This window comes from Maylandia zebra, linkage group LG6 (genome assembly GCF_041146795.1).
Source record: "Maylandia zebra isolate NMK-2024a linkage group LG6, Mzebra_GT3a, whole genome shotgun sequence".
Taxonomy (NCBI): Eukaryota; Metazoa; Chordata; class Actinopteri; order Cichliformes; family Cichlidae; genus Maylandia; species Maylandia zebra.
In genome coordinates this window covers 25332350-25345860 of record NC_135172.1, presented here as the reverse complement: position 1 = coordinate 25345860, position 13511 = coordinate 25332350, and the positions used below count along the sequence as shown (strand labels likewise).

The following is a 13511-nucleotide window of genomic DNA, read 5'->3' as shown; positions in this document are numbered from 1 at the left end:
AGAAAATACCATGTTTGAGCAATGCTCAAAAACGACTTCCTCCTGACCTAATTTTAAACTTTCCTCTTACTGTCATGTGAGCCAAACTTTCTCTTCATATTCTTCTGTCATGTGAATAAGTCTTATTCCTACTGCAGACTTCATGAGAGAATTTAAATAGTGGAGAAACAATCTGGAAATTAAATCAGGTAACAACTCGGATTTAGTTGTCAGTCACTGAAAAATGTTTTTTTAAGAGCATTGTCAGCTTCACTGACTGTGAGTATCTTTCTTTGTTGCTTTTATAAACATATAGAGCAATTCTCTATCAATCACGTTGAACCTCATTGTCCTGCTGTGAATTTTCATGTAAAATCTCTTCAGGGAAAAAAAACCCCACGGGTTTTAAACTAATTTCTGTTTTAAAAAAATACATGTAGTTTATTGTGTCAGATTGGCAGTCTGTCCGGAGTGTACCCCACTTCACGACCCATAGTACCTGGTGATAATGGTGAAAGAACATTTAGTTTATTTTCTTTCTTTTTTTTATTCATGATCACTGGTGGCGCTTGAAATTTTCATGATTTGAATTTAAGTTGATTTGAACATAGTTTTTATGCTTATATATTCAAGGCTTATATGACAAGGTCCAAGCAAGCAAAAAAAAAAAAAAAAGGAACTTATTCAGCTCAATTGCACAAGTCCAAAAAATCCACAAGCTGAGGAAAACTAAAAATTCCAAGAACACAAGAGGCAGCATAGACGAGAAGAGGAAAGACTTTGGTGATGAAAACAGGAAAGACAGGGCTCTAAATATTCACACCGAAGGCCAATCAGAGCAAGCAGATACACATGGGCCAAACTAGACCCAGGCAATAAAAAATATCAGACATGGGAGGAAGTAAAACTACACATAAGACTCCAGAGGAAAATAAAGCAGGACATGAATAACAAGAACCGAAGAAGCTAAAACATAAACAATAACTAGCACTAAAATACAACAAAAAAAATAATAAAATAAATTAGTTATTCTTGACCAAGAATTATTAATTTCCTTTCTTCTTTCTTAAGAAATGAGCTTCATAATCTTCAAGACCTATTCAAACAAACAAAGGTGAATAAAACAAGCACACACATTATTACTATTTGTTTTTTTTAAACTTAGGTTTCTTGAGATGGAGATGAATTAACTAAATATTCTGCTTGTTACGGCTACTGAAAAACTATTTTATTTATTTAGTTCATTTAGTCATTTCACTTTTTTTGCTGCCATGCAGAAATATTTTAAAAATAATTTATCTTGAAGTTTTGACTTAAGTTCAGCAGAAAATTCAAGTTATTTTCTCAGACATTTGAGCTAGTGAGTTCAAATTTTGAGATGCAGAGCGTAATAAATTTATTAGACCGTCTATCGTTAACTAGAAGAACACACAAATATTTTAAAAATGCCTCAAATTTGTTAAAAATGAAAAATCATGTTTTTATTTATCAGACAAATTCCTGCTGAATTCATGTTTTATACCCAGTTTTGAGAACACTAGACTTCTCTGAGATGTTAGAAATTAAACATAAACATCCAAGCAGTAAAAAAATGTTTCTGTTCAGGAAAGAAAGTAAATATTTCTACATATTTGTCAAAACTCAAAAAAATAATACTGACTTTTGAGATAATAACCTGAAATTTTGACATATGGATGCCTTTTTTCCCCAGAGGTGGAAACAAGCTTCCATATTTTGATGTGTTGTGTCAGATAACATTTATCATCAAGCACCTAATATGTATTTTTTTCACCCACAGGAGATGTTACATCGCATAATTTTGCTTTTTGTGAGTCTGGTATTTTTGGAACAAGTATCCTTTGCAGATTTTACTTCTTCACAAATAGGTAATATGAAAACGTTTAAACTATTTCTATTAGCTTTCAGTGGTACAGCACACATACACGTAGCGACAAGAAAATACACCATCTGACACTTATCACCTATTAGGACATAATAAAATAATCGATCCTTAGCAGGTCTTAAAATGAGGTAAATACAACCTCAGATGAACAACAACTCAAAACATCTTACACCATGTCACTTTTTTCCATGTGGGAAAAAAGATGTTGTGCGCTTTTCACTGCTCAGCTTTCCAGTTGCCTTCTTGGCTCAGCACCACACACGGCTCGCTCCCTGGTCCCGGCAACATCCTCAAAAGGGGAGACATGATCAGATGATGGAGGTCAGGTATGTGAGTCAGCCTCAACTGACACCACACCCTGAACCCATTGCTCCACCCCTCCGCTGCAGCTGAGCCACAAGCCACACTCCGACGCAGACATGTTATAATATGTGTTGTTGTTTATCTGAAGTAGTATGAACCTAACTTAAAGGACCAAATTGTTTTCTATTATATTTTTCACACAACTGCAAATCTCCAGATTGCGTTACATGTGTACTTTCTTACATTTTCTTGACTTTGTTTTCAGAAAAATGCACAGAAACCACACGTGAGACAGAAGACTTTGAACAGCTGAAGAAACTCAGGAACAGATTCACTTATATTGCAAGAAGCTGTAAAGAGATCAAGGACCGATATGGTGAATATGAAGGTGAGGACAATACAATCACACAAATCACAAGTCATAATTATTTAACGGGCAACATTCAGGATATTTCTACCCTCTTAAAATGAAACTATGTTTTCTTAATACTTTGTTTCCAGATGGGGTGTACTACCTCACCACAGCTAATGGCATGCTGTACCAGACTTACTGTGATATGACTACTGCGGGGGGCGGATGGACGCTGGTGGCAAGCGTCCATGAGAACAGCATTTATGGAAGGTGCACAGCCGGCGATCGCTGGTCCAGCCAGCAGGGCAACAATGCTGACCTGCCTGATGGAGATGGAAACTGGTCCAACAGAAACACCTTTGGAACAGTAGAGAGCGCCACTGCTGATGACTTTAAGGTAAAATCAGCCGTGGTGGTAAAAACAGTGCTGGAAAGTAACATTAACTGAAGCACTTTACTTAATTTACTTAAAACTGATTGTGAGATCATAAAATGCAACACACTGCTGTGGTTAGTTTGTTGGAAACTCATCAGTTTCTTGCCAGATGAATTGTTTAGACAGAAATGCTCACAGGATACAACAAGAAGAAGCAACAATTAAATTCCTTGGTTTATCGTCTGATTGTGAATCTTAACCATGATATAAATAACAGTATTAAACACCAATTAATATCATAGATAAAATATTTACCATAGGAAAAAACATTCACTTTAGTGTCAAACACTTTTGATATTAAAGTATATTTTAGCTGGTTATAAGCTACAGTTCCAGCTTATGTCACTGAATTGGTTCAGTGCAGGTGGGCGTGGGATGTCACAAAAATTCTATTTGAAAAGAAAAGCAAAATATTTGAAAAGCAAAATGGAGCAATTTATGATGCAAAAGAAGTTAACTGGGCCAGAAGTGTTAATTTGAGTCATAACTATGTGCGTACCCTCACACAGAATCCAGGTTACTATGATATAACAGCTGAGGACATGTCTGTGTGGCACATTCCCAACAAGTTGCCGCTGGAGCACTGGAACCAAGCAGCTGCAGCCATCCTCCGCTACCACACTGAAAACCAGTTCCTCACATTGTATGGAGGAAATCTCTTTCAGCTGTTCAAGGTAATTAAAGCTCTGAAGAATTTATTAATTTGTAAATTTCAAAAACATTAATGATCAAGAGGAAAAGCTTCTGAAAATTGATCCAGTAGTTTAAATTCTGTAGTAAATCAGTCGTTTCCCAAGGTGGAACGTTGGTGGAACGTTGGAACGTTTTAAAGTTTCAAAAATTCCTGTGAAAAGATCGTTAGTTGTCTGCTGCATCAATGGTATACTTGTCCCGAGAAATAAAGGCTGTGAACTGAACTTTGAAAATATCACAGATACGTGTCTACTACTTCCTCCAAAGAACAATGCAAACTGGTTCTAACGAGAAAAGAAAGAGAAGTGAGAGACCCCAGAGCACAACTGAACAGGAGGATGACTCACTGGTCACTTTATTAGAGATACTTAGTTGATACCAACTTGGATCCCCTTTGCCTTCTGAGCTGCCTCAATTCCTTGTGGCCAAAGTGTGCCAAGAAAATATTACACCACCTTTGCATCACAACCAGGCTTAATTGTTGATACAAGACAGGATGGAGCCACGCCTTCATGTTGTTTATGCCAAATTCTGATCCTGCCATCCACTTCAAAATGTTCTTGGAAAACGTTTTTTTTTACTGCAGAATATAAACCACTGGATCAATTTTCAGAGGCTTTACTCTTTACTTTTATACATATATGTGTGTGTTTCTGTGTGAGCGTGTGTCCATACATACACACTCATGACAAACTCCCCCAACACTGTTGCAGCAATATCCGGTGAGATACAAAGTTGGAACATGCAGTGACAGAGGGCCAGCTATTCCCATCATATACGACCACGGAGACGCGGAGTCCACCAAAAAGTTGTATGGACCCAATCCAAGAAGTAAGAAGCTCATTTAATCAGATTGAAAATGATAATTTGGATCATTAGAAGACAATTAATTAGACAATTAATGTGTAATAAGAGTCTTTTACATATTTTACACATAAAATAGTTGTTTAAACTTGCAACACAAAATGAATAACAGAGTTTTTAAGTATTTATGAAAGTACTCTATTAATTAAACCAGTTGTCATATGAATTTTTATTTAATTATTTAATTTGTTTGTTTGTTTGAATGAAAGGGGAGTTTGAATCAGGCTTCATCACTTTCAGAGCAATAAACTGGGAATCTGCGGCCATGGCTATCTGCTCTGGTGTCAAGCCGACTGTCGGTTGCAACACTGAACATGTGAGTAATCAGTCGTCACACATCTGCCAATACTGTGTGAGTACACATGGTGTAAAAACCCTGTTTTTAGTATTGTATAGGAGGAGGAGGATATTTCAACCCTGAGGAGCAGTGTGGGGACTTCCCATCTTTTGACTACGACAGACTGGGCAAAGAGCAAGGCTGGAGCGCCTCCAAAGAGATGACCGAGGCTGCTGTGTTACTGTTTTACCGCTGAGTGGGTTTACGTAGCCTCGACTATAGTCAGTCCCAGCTGTAACCAGATCAGGTGACATCAGGTTTATTTGTACAGCCATCAATCATAAAATTTCTCTTTTATTGGAGAACAAATCAGAAGTTGACAGTGAAAGAATCATTTGTAATTAAGCAACACAAACCGTAGATGGCACTGCTGAACTGTGTAGTTACACGAAACATTCAAAGTTGTTTTTACTGGAATTAATTTGACAGTTTGTTTTAGTCAGCAGAGAAAAAGAAAGATGAACTGCGAATAGATTTCATGGTCACGGTCTAACCTTCAATTTTTATGAAAAAAAATTTGCATGTAAGTCATCCTCATTATTATTGACGAGCACATAGACCTAAAATACTCAGGACTAACCAGTGAAACGGAGTATTTTTTAAATGTTGTGTCCATTGCTTCCACTGACAGCTGATGACATAAAAACCTTCAGGTGGTCTAGAGGTCACCTATAGCTGAAAGACAAACTGGCCACGCTGGCTGGATATAGCCATGGACTTCAAACAGATGCTGGAGGTCTAAAGCTTGCACATTTGTTCCCTTGTGTGATGTGTGTCCTCTGATTCTTGGAACTAAAGATCTGATTAATTAAACATCAAATTTTCACTGAAGGTTTAGTAAGAAATGTGGTAAAGAAGAAATGCGTTTCCATGGAAACCCTGCTTTGATTAGAATGTTATTAACCTGATCTAGAGCTATATTAAAAGCTAAGACTAGGTGTGGCTTTATTTAACCTAAAAGACAGACAGACAAACAAATGAACAAACAAACAACACCCACACTTGAAAACTAACTGAAATGACTTTTTGAAATAAAAACAAAATACAAATATTTGCAGTAAATGTCCTTACTTGTAGTTTTTGACAACACAGCGAGTATGACGCATTTGTTTGATGAGACATGAGATAACTAAACGAGCAAATACCCAGCCTCACAAAGTGTTGTGTTTTTATTGTAATACCTGTTTTAACTTTTCCAAATTTTAGCTGGACAAACACTCTTCATATAATAATAATAAGAAAAGCAAGAAAAACAAAAATCCCCCTAAAACTAACACTGAAACTAGCCTAAACTGAATCCAAACCTTTCTAAACAGTAACACCAGAGCTGAAAATACAAAACTGTAACATTTAACAACGAATGCTGAGCTTGCGGTAAACGTAACTGCTTTTTTCTCTACCATTTTACTTACCTGACTTCTTACGACCATGGGTCTGATGCAACCTTTGGTTAAGACAGCTAACGACTGCACTGCAAGCAGAAATGATGAATATAAATGTAGGTATTCATTTTTTTCTTTTTAGGAATAATGCACATCTTATTTATTTAATAAATAAATAAATATATTTATATCCCCCCCTCCTGTATGCCACTCTACGAGTCAGCTGAGCTAGAAACTTAAAAAGAAAAACAAAACAAAACTCTTATGGAAGAATACTCTACTCGGAAAACATGTATTGGTAAAATATAGCAAGAATAAAATTGTTCTAATTGTTATGTGTATGCTCTGAATTCCTCAGAAACACTAAAAGAAAATGAAAAACAATTAAGATGATTAAATATCTAACAAGTTAAAGAAAGGGGATGAAACGGGGTACAGGTGAGGATTTCCGGTGTAGTCTCGATTTTCTGCACTACGCAAACAAAATTCAAAATAATGGGAGTTTATTTTTCACATTATTGACCTCCAGTCTTTAATAATCATTCTCCTCGGTGTTTCTTAGTGTGACAGAAAAGCAAAGCTGAGAAGTGTGAGGTAAATATTGTGTTTAATAAACAAACATCAGTCAGGGAACTGACATTAGTCTGGGGATGGAGACGGGGAAATATATAAAGCACAATGCACATGTGTAGTGGTGGAGGGGGGGACATATTTATCTGTTACACAAGGTGCCCCCCGTACAGTAGGAGCAGGAAGTTCTATATAACATACAGATCAGGATCCAAGTCTACGGTACAAAAACTTAGCAGCAACATGTTAACATCGGAGACCAAGGGGCTAACAAAGTAGTTTCATTTAGAAAAAAGTCACAGTATTCTTTAAGCATAAATTTGTTAAAAAGGTAAAAACAGTCCTAAGCATCCTCTAGGGTCAATGCTACTCACAAGATCTGTGTGTGAAATACATAGGTAGGGAAATTATCTATACATTTATACTCTAATATAAAGACCTTCTGGTAATGGCACAGTACAAACTTCCAGGAAACGCGACAAAAATATACAATGTCTTCACGTCACATTTGCAGATTAAAATGTAACTAAAGGTCTCTGGCAAGCACAATAGTTTCAGTGATCCAAAAAAAAAAAGAAAAAAACAACTTCTCACCATTTTGTTAGTTCAGCTATCTTGACAGATTATGTCTTTTTAATACAAAAATAAGGACAAATACTGTATAAATTAATATATATTAAAAGAATCAGATTGATACATGGGGAATCTACTGAATAAGTACAGGTATTTATGATACAATAAATACTTGTCATTCATGACTGGGGGCAGAATAAACGGACTGAAGTGTGTTTATCCTGGCAGGTAATAGGTTTACCTCTATAGGTGAGAGTATTTATGTGTGTTTGTGTTTGTGTGTGTTGTTCAGTAGCTGTAGAAAATAGCACATGATTGAGCACAGCTGTGTGTAGGATCATGCACACAGTCTCAGAGGGTTCAGGAGGTCTGTTAAAAGGGAGACTGCAGACTGCAGTGGTGATTTCTTGTGAAGGTTGTCACTGCTCGCCCTCTCCCAGTGCCTTAACGCAGCTCCTCCTAGTGGTGAGTCTGTGGTACTAAGGTTACTCCTAAAACACACAACTGGGGGACAGGAAGCAGGAAGTCTGTGGTCAGGAAGTGGTCAGCTGTCAGTGACACGTCAGTCCTCCAGGGAAGAGACAAGTGTGGCACACCATTAGAGTCATCATGACCAACAAAAAGAAGTAGATAAAAGGAAAAAGTCAACTTCTGTGTGTGTGTGTGTGTGTTTTTTTTGTCTTTTTCGCCACTTCATAATAAAAAATAAGTCTGTTTTCGTACTTTACAATACAATTCGACATCCCCACCGAGGAAGCATCAATCATCAGTCCAGCACTGACAAGAAAAGAAACTTTTTTTTTGTTTGTTTTTTAAGGGTTTAAAAAAAGGTGGTGGGGGGTACTGTGCATGGTTTCCTCACGGGGAATTGGGATCTTGGACAACAGGGGGTGGGGGATCAAGTAAGGCGAGCAGGAACACAGAACATGTCTGGAGAACAGAAAAATCTGCTGAGGGTGTCGTCTCTGTTTTTTCTTTCTTTTTTTTTTTTATGAAGAACACTTTGTACAGCCGCACTTGACAACTTTCTCCACTTCCTGGACAAAAGAAGACCCGTCAGTGCACTGGAACGTGTATTTCCTGCGTTTGCTGCGAAGGGGGGTGCAGCAGGTGCCCTGTCCTTCTGCTCCCCCCGGGCAGCTGCCTCGACACTCTAAACGGGAGACCTTCTCCTGGGTTTGGCACGCCGCGTAGCCTTGCTGTCTCTGGTAGACATCTCGGACCCGTTCCCCTCGGCAGGCCACCTCTGCGGACACAAGGAACAGAAAGAATATTTGCAAGGTGTCCAAAGTTTTTACTGAGAACTCCACCAATTCTGCACATCATGGGAAAAGGTTGTCCGGCTTTGGCAACAAAGTAAGAAATATATTAGGAATGATACGACTACTGTTTGGATTTAAAAAAAAAAAAAAAAAAGAGTTTTGTGGGAATGAAATGTTCAAACAGGAGTGCTCTATTGTGTTCAAATGACAGGCAATCTTAATGGTAAAAGCAGCAACACAACAAGTCAGTACACCAATGACACAAAGAGGACAGCAAGAAGAGGAAAAAATGGCACGAATATGAAGAATAAAGAAAAACCCTTTCTAGAAATAAACTGCTGAGTGAACTGTTCATAAAACTTTCGGGTTTAATTTGGTTCAATGGCGTTAGTTTAGTAGAAGTCGATGTCTGCTGTTGGTTCAACTAAATTCAGATGTAAAAGAAAGTTTTTTCTAGAAGCCTTTTTAACAACTCGACAGCTGAAAACTTGATTTTTGTCAATCAAACATTTTATTTGTTTCATATTTAGGAATTTGGTAGTAACATTGAAGTGATACTACTACACTACTACAAAGACTCGTAGTATGTGGTATGAAAGACTTTCTGTATCTGGTTTTGTGTCAGTGGAGCTGAGTCGGTCTGTCCTTCACCGCCATCCAGTAAGCAGCGGCTGGGCCCGGAGCTCGTCAGGATTATCCATGATGGACGGTGACCTCATCTCCACCACAGCTTCAAGTCAGGTTTCCTAATTAGTTTATTCAGTCTGTTGGTGTCATCAGCTCTGATGTTGCTCCGCCAACAGACCGCAGCAAAGTACACTTCAATCGCCTCAAATGGCCCATCAATTTGTTGCACACACTGAATAGCTCAGCCTGAAAAACTGGCCTGCCATGTGTGCATTTTATTTGAAATTACAACGCAATTATTTACAAATATTTAACACTACAATAACGGGGTAAAAGGAAATGAAGAAATAATTATACCTTAAGTAATGTGTATGTACTTTTACACATGCTATATATGTATAGTTTTGCTTTGTATAGTATAGTCCTGAAAAAATATGACTTGTTCTAATGTATCTACCTTAATGTTTTTGTAGGTAAACAGAATTACAGTGTAATTCTCCTGTGGAGCTCCTGTGCTGCTCATCAACACAGCAGACAGCTCTCAGGTAGTCAGTAATCCATTAGATGGTGGATGTGTTTACTGACACGTTCTGTAGCTTCTCTACTGCAGCAGCGGTTGGATTGTGTTAAATGCACTTGAGAAATCAAAGAGGATGATCCTCATTGTGCAGCCATTACTATCTAGATGGGAAGAAGCTCTCTGCAGCATGTAAATGATTGTATCATCATCTCCCAGACTTGGTCTGTTTACAAACTGCAGAGATTCAACACTAGCATATTAGGCACCTTCAAAACATGTGATGTGAGGGCAACTGGTCAAGAGCTGTTAAGCTGAATCTTACGCTGTTGATAAATCTGTGAAATGAGTTGACAAAAGTAGTATCCAGCTCAGAAAAGGAAATGCCCTCGATACACAGACAGACTTGGTTCTTTCTGATTTACCAGTCCTGGGATATAATTCCACTAATATAAAGCCATGATACCTTTGCAAAAATGTATTCCTTTAATGCTATAATTAGTATTAAAAAAAGGTTTTTATTATTCTGCAGAGTTTGCGGCGCTCCATTACAGTGGGGAAAAAAAATAAAAAGCTGGAACTTTTCATGCTATATGTTGCATGAGGTGAGAGCAAGTATGCTGATGAGAGGTTTGCTGGGCTGCATGCAGGAGGGAAAATTAGTAAAGAAAAGCTGACGTTAACATGCGATCAGGTGGTCTCACCTGAGTAACCCCTCGTGTGGGATTAAGAGGAGGCTCAGGAGATGCTGAGTTGAAAAAGCGACAGGTTAGAAGCGTCAGTGCAGAGAGATTAAACACTTTGAGACACACGCTGCTGAGACACTTTAAAGAGAGTTAGCAAGTAACAGAGAAGCTCAGACTTTGTTAAAAGAAGCCCACTGGAGTATTAGATTATTATTTTTAGAAGAATTAAGGTAGTGTACCGAACAGGCATCCGTGTTTCGCTTACCTCTGTCACACGCCTCTCCTGTATATCCGCTGTTACACTCGCAGTACGCCTTGCCCAGGCCTGACACTCTACATTTGCCATGTTTGCAGCGAGACAGGCTGCAGGGGTTAGCTGCATCCTGGTCCTGCTCATCACAGAGGACACCAGCAAAGCCAGGCTGGCAGCGGCAGGAGTAGGAATAGGAGTTGATTGGGATGCAGGTACCGTGGATACACCTGTAGGGTGGAAGAGGGAAATACAGAAGGTAAAGAACTGGACAGACAAATCGTGGTCTCTCTTTGAGAGCCATTGCACTAGCTGTGGTTTTAGACGAAGCGCAGAAACACTCACTTGTTGCCATCACAGGGGTTGCTAACTTGCTGGTCACACAAAGTTCCCGTCCAGCCTGCGTGGCATGTACAAGTGAAACCGCGGTGTCCAGTTGGGTGGCAGTCACCTTGGACGCAGGCCCCTCTCTGGCACGGCTGACAGCCCGGCTCCACCCCATTGCCCAACCACTTTCTGGTGGTACTCTGGGTGGTTCCAGATCCTGGGAGCCCCGCTTCAAGCCCAGCTCCTAGATCCTGGAGCTTCCCGTTGATGTAGAGGTTACGGAGGCAGCCATGGAAGCTCGTGCCATTACGGCCACCCGAGCTGTGCTGTAGAGCCGACAGACCGCCAGAAGCCGAGGCTCGCTCTGGCATCCCTGCATGAAGACAGAAGTATCTCAGCGCCTCATTTAAGATGATTAAAGATCATCTTAATTATATTTTTGTGTGTATGGAAATAAAATCAGGTCCAAACTCAACGGGAAAGCTTTTTATGACTTGGTGCTTCACACCTAGCCTCTGGCCACCTGTACATAATGTTTAAATCCAAGTATTTATACTATAATTTGTATTAAGTATAATTTGTATAAGTATTACGATATCTATCTGTTCTACAACACTTACACAGACACAGCCATTAAGAATATACATAGCGCTGAGTCCTTACCTCCCACATAAAGTGGAGAATCTATATTGAGTGTGGACTGCTTGTTGAGGGAGTTGATGGATTTGGGCGGCCCGCCATCGATGGACAGAGACAGAGTCTGATCTGATGCTACTAACTCCACGGCATGGAAATTACCATCATTCACTGTCTCCACACTGAGAGCGAGAGAGAGACACGAGGGAGAAATTCACTTCAGACATCTGTATCATCCATCATGTGAACGTGGAGCCAGGGAACGGGCTTTCTGTATACCTGTATATAGCAGAAGGAGGATAGGATCCAGTGTCGTAGCTGACCCTGAGGCGTCCCCTGTACAGCTCCATGGCAATGTGATCATTATCCCCTTTATACAACAACACGCCACTGTCCTCATCGGTAGCAATCTGAAAACACAGCAGGATCTCCATGTTAGTGGCCTACAAGTGCACATAGTTCTTTTCACCTGCTGTAAGAATTGTCAACAAAAAACAAGTAAGTCATTTTCAGGTATATGTACTTTAGTTGTGTATTTATTTTTCTGTAAACTTATCACTTTTACTTCCTATGTGTACACAAATATCTCTGCTTTTACTCCTTACATTTTCAAAACAAACTTTAGCTTTCAGATATTTAAGGGGAGTTATTATTTCAAGTCACTGCACAGAATATCTATAGATCTTTTATAACTCTGTACTCTGGGGTTAAAGCAGGCCAAGACATCCACGTTTGTGCAGATGTCTGTAAGTTGTGGTCGGAGTACATCAGCATCTAGCGAGCATAAAGGAAATAATGTTTTTAAGGTTCACAGCTCAGCTCCACAAACATCAGCAAACACTCAAACTGTTTGTGTGCAGTTTGTCACACAGTGTGTTGCTAGCTAAAGGTTCAGCTGCTGTATTTCCTGGATAGAGAAAAGAATGAAAGCTAACTTCACTCTGAGATGGAGAAAGATTGAAGACAGACATTATTTCTAAAATGAAGGACTGGAGAGTTAAAGATTTACTTATATTTATATTCAGTTCGGCTCAGCTAATCGCAGCCTGAACACAAAGAAAATCTAGTTATGCTCAAAATAAAAATGATTTCTAAGTGATTATTTCCCCCACAGCCCAACCTGCTAAATCTCACTTTAACCTGAGAATATACTCTTTCTGTTTAGTTGTGGAGGCTGAATCATCTGCAATACAGGCAAAGCAAATTCTACATCACAGCTGTTCAAATTAAAAACAATATCATTAGAGTTTAAATTGAAATAAACTTTGCCTTCCTCTTACTTCACTCTCACTTGGGTAAAGAGATCAATTTTTAAACACAAGTATCTGCATCTTCAACTTAAACAAAGCATGTGTGTACTTCTGTGACCCCTACTTATACCTGCCTACTTAAACCTGAAATTAAATCAGCATCACAAACTTGTTGTGAGAGTTCCTGTTAATACGTGCATTCACATGATTTCACCTACTTTAACTCTGTTTTGTTTGGTTTCTCTAGAAGAGAAATTGAAAGGCAAACCTGATGGTTGGTGTTGCTGCTGTGATCTAAATGTATGCTAATACATGAGGAGCACAAACTGGAGATGAATCTTTACAAACCCCTGAAGGAAATCTGACTCTTTAGCAGCTAAGCGCTCCACTACGTTCACCAGCCAGTCACTAACTGTGTCTGCATGCCAATGAGAGTTTAATGATAAATATTCTGACACAGTGAAATTATAAAATCTGATGGGAGGCACAGATTGTCATGGACCACAAGGCTACATGTGTTTTTGTTTTTGCTCTCTCTCTCTCCTTGGCCGCTCCGCCTGGGCG

The 13511-nt window shown here is 39.0% G+C and overlaps 2 protein-coding genes across 12 annotated transcripts in view; one reads left to right on the top strand and one right to left on the bottom strand.

Annotated features, from left to right (window-relative positions):
• Positions 1-102: 102 nt before the first annotated feature.
• Positions 103-6055, top strand: LOC101481881 (intelectin). Of its 3 annotated transcripts, XM_076884933.1 has the most exons (9): positions 139-188; positions 1051-1093; positions 1778-1865; positions 2451-2573; positions 2687-2934; positions 3483-3647; positions 4380-4497; positions 4740-4846; positions 4917-6054. In XM_076884933.1, exons 3-9 carry the CDS (start codon positions 1781-1783, stop codon positions 5061-5063), a joined length of 993 nt encoding a protein of 330 aa, XP_076741048.1. In that variant the 5' UTR covers positions 139-188; positions 1051-1093; positions 1778-1780; the 3' UTR covers positions 5064-6054. The 3 variants fall into 3 exon arrangements, with proteins under 3 accessions (XP_076741047.1, XP_076741048.1, XP_076741049.1); XM_076884932.1 differs by lacking the exon at positions 1051-1093 and having other exon boundaries at positions 103-188; XM_076884934.1 differs by lacking the exons at positions 139-188; positions 1051-1093 and adding an exon at positions 199-258 and having other exon boundaries at positions 4917-6055.
• Positions 6056-6839: 784 nt separating this feature from the next.
• slit2 (slit homolog 2 (Drosophila)) overlaps positions 6840-13511 on the bottom strand; it is a 104644-nt gene continuing 97972 nt past the window's right edge. For 8 of the 9 annotated variants that reach the window (XM_076884925.1, XM_076884928.1, XM_076884929.1 and 5 more), the window contains 5 exons: positions 11977-12107; positions 11725-11879; positions 11080-11434; positions 10750-10964; positions 6840-8638 (listed from right to left, as the gene is read on the bottom strand). In XM_076884925.1, the coding sequence (XP_076741040.1) occupies positions 8382-8638; positions 10750-10964; positions 11080-11434; positions 11725-11879; positions 11977-12107 (1113 nt within the window). In that variant the 3' untranslated portion in view covers positions 6840-8381. Of the gene's footprint in view, positions 8639-10502; positions 10547-10749; positions 10965-11079; positions 11435-11724; positions 11880-11976; positions 12108-13511 lie in introns of all 9 variants that reach the window. The other variant, XM_076884931.1, reaches the window with a different exon arrangement.

What these genes read in the sequence shown, in the direction of transcription:
- LOC101481881 (XM_076884934.1), top strand. Translation starts at nt 1,781, where the DNA reads ATGTTACATCGCATAATTTTGCTTTTTGTGAGTCTGGTATTTTTGGAA. An exon ending in ATCTCTTTCAGCTGTTCAAG is followed by an intron (nt 3,648 to 4,379) that starts GTAATTAAAGCT and finishes ACACTGTTGCAG; the next exon opens with CAATATCCGGTGAGATACAA. An exon ending in TCGGTTGCAACACTGAACAT is followed by an intron (nt 4,847 to 4,916) that starts GTGAGTAATCAG and finishes CCCTGTTTTTAG; the next exon opens with TATTGTATAGGAGGAGGAGG.